The sequence below is a fragment of the Carlito syrichta genome, unplaced genomic scaffold (genome assembly GCF_000164805.1).
Source record: "Carlito syrichta isolate Samal-C Ts95f unplaced genomic scaffold, Tarsius_syrichta-2.0.1 Scaffold247940, whole genome shotgun sequence".
Taxonomy (NCBI): domain Eukaryota; kingdom Metazoa; phylum Chordata; class Mammalia; order Primates; family Tarsiidae; genus Carlito; species Carlito syrichta.
Genome location: NW_007192036.1, coordinates 1 through 2,449, shown reverse-complemented (window position 1 = coordinate 2,449; position 2,449 = coordinate 1). Strand labels below are relative to the sequence as shown.

Genomic DNA, 2,449 nt, shown 5'->3' with positions numbered 1-2,449 from the left:
GCCAATAAGACAGAGACTGGATTCAGCTGTGATCTCACCACCATTCACTATGGCCATGTCAGCCTTGCACAGAAAGAAGGAAACACACCAACAGCTACCAATCTTACCTCCACTGGTGGTGTCTCTCCCAGCAATAGGTTATTAAAAATGGTAGCATAATCTCCATTTAAATTCATCAGCTCCTCATGGGTTCCTCTTTCTGTAATGCAGCCTTCCTTCATGAAGATCACTTCATCACAATCGACCAGGTACTGGAGACAAAGGCAGAGACAACACAACATTGCTGATATTTGTGCAAACACCCATACCTTAGCTCAGTGGTTCTCAACAGGAGGCAATTTAGCCTCCCGGAGAACATCTGGCAATATCTAGAGATATTTTGGGTTGTCACAAGTTGGGGGAAAGGTACCTTAGATGCTCCTGACTTAGGATCAGAGTATATCCTGGGAAACCCAACTATACCATCATAGCTTAGCCTAGCCTACCTTAAACGTGCTCAGAACACTGACATTAGCCTATGGTTGGGCAAAATCATCCAATACAAAGCTTATTTTATAATGAAGTGTTAAATATCTCATGGAATGTATTGAATACTACGCTGAAAGTGAAAAACGGAGTGGTTGTAAAGCTGAACAAATCATAAGAGCCCATCTGTACTGGCATCTAGTGGAGAGAGGTCAAAATGCACAGTGCAGCCCCCTACAACAAAAAAGTATGTGGCCCAAATATCAACAGTGCTTTAGTTTATTGTGCCTCGTGATACAGTACAAAGGGCAGTTCCTCCAGTTTTTGACCTGAATCTGCTGATGGGGCCACATGAGCCTGCATTCAATTTTACACCCTTTCAATGCACTCAGACATATACGTAATTACAGACTTCTGTGGCAGAATGGGGGGTTAGCTCCCCAAACTTGACAGCATATGCGAAGCAGATGGCAGCAGCCCTGATTTGCTCTCCTAAAGTGGCTGCTTGTCATGGAATGACAGAGGGAGAAGAGCTTGTTTTCCCAACACAGTTCCCACTTGCATAGAGATGTTAACACAATGCTCTCCAAATTTGCTTGTAACCAACTCCATTTTTGGCCCAGTCCTCTCAGCTCGTTTACTTGCTGATCTATATGCAGAAGCTGATGCACTCCAAGGATCTCTGATTTAGACGGCCATCTGTTACACGAGTACAATGAACATTATTGCTCCAATGGGCCAGGGAGCCAATTGTGAAGGAAATGAAAGTAGAAATTCCAGGAATCTCTACTTGCCCCACAAACATACCTGGACCAAATCCACCTCCCTGTTTTTGATGGCCCCAGCCAAGGTAGGCAGCAGAGGGAAGAAAGTCCCATACCTGTAACTGGTGGGTAACAAACAGAACCGTCTTGGACTCGAGGTGCTTCCGGATAGCACTGTTGAAGATGTGGTTACCCACATGGGCATCTAAGGCACTGAGAGGGTCATCCAAGATGTAGATGCTCCTGTCGCTATACAAAGCCCGGGCAAGACTGATCCTCTGGCGCTGCCCACCGCTCAGGTTAGTGCCTCGCTCTCCAATCTACAGGAGCAAGAAGCACAGTGAAGCCTCCAGCACGAGTCCAGAACAGCACTTAGGGGTCACCCCAGTCACCTCTCTCTCATTCACCCAAACAGACTTCTTCAATCAAATCCCCCACAGATGAAATGCCACTCTGATCCTTTTAGGAACTGGGGGTAGTCAGCCCAGATGCCTCCTCCTCTCCCACAACCATCTGGGAACCAATCAGTTCCACATCTGGCCTTGCCACACCTCCTGGAATCCCCCTCCAATTCATTTGCCACAAAACAGAAAGATCTTTCCAAAATGCAAAGCTGACCACACCCCGGCCTCGCTTAAAACTCTTCAAGAGCCCCAAAGGATAGAATCTAAAACCAAGCAAGGCATACAAGGCAGACCCTTTGCCACTCAGCTTCCCAGCCTGGGACTTCCACTGCACAATCCCTGTTCCACACCTAGGCCATGTGAAATTATGTGCATATTATATGAACAAACACAACCATGTCATGACTTTGCCTCTACCATGTCTGCTCAGTTCTTGCATCATCTCCTCTGTGAAATCTCTCCCAACCTCTTCTCAACTGACACCCAAAAGAAAGGGGGTTCTTTCTCATCAGATTATTTTGTACTTATTTGTTTGTTTGGGTATTTCATCCTCTTAACTGCACACTTCTTGAGGGTGCAGATTACTGCCTTGTTGCTTTATATTCTCAGTGCCAAGCAGTTTCTGCACATCACTCGCCCTTAACAACCATCTAGTAAACGATACTAAATGAGCAAATGAATGAATCACTTGTCAAATATTCAATTAATTCAGAGGTCTTCAAACTTGACATTGAATTAGAATCACCTGCAGGGCTGGTTAAACCAGATTGTTGGGCTGCACCCCTAGAGATTCTGATTTAGTAGGTCTGGTGTACA

At 45.6% G+C, this 2,449-nt stretch overlaps 1 protein-coding gene across 1 annotated transcript; it reads right to left on the bottom strand.

Annotated features, from left to right (window-relative positions):
• Positions 1 to 107: 107 nt before the first annotated feature.
• LOC103253722 (multidrug resistance-associated protein 5-like) lies at positions 108 to 1,549 on the bottom strand (the record flags this gene model as incomplete). Its single annotated transcript, XM_008051963.1, has 2 exons — positions 108 to 251; positions 1,346 to 1,549. Coding segments are annotated over 2 exons (348 nt in total), but the record flags the coding sequence as incomplete, so codon positions are not given.
• Between the last annotated feature and the right edge of the window lie 900 nt (positions 1,550 to 2,449).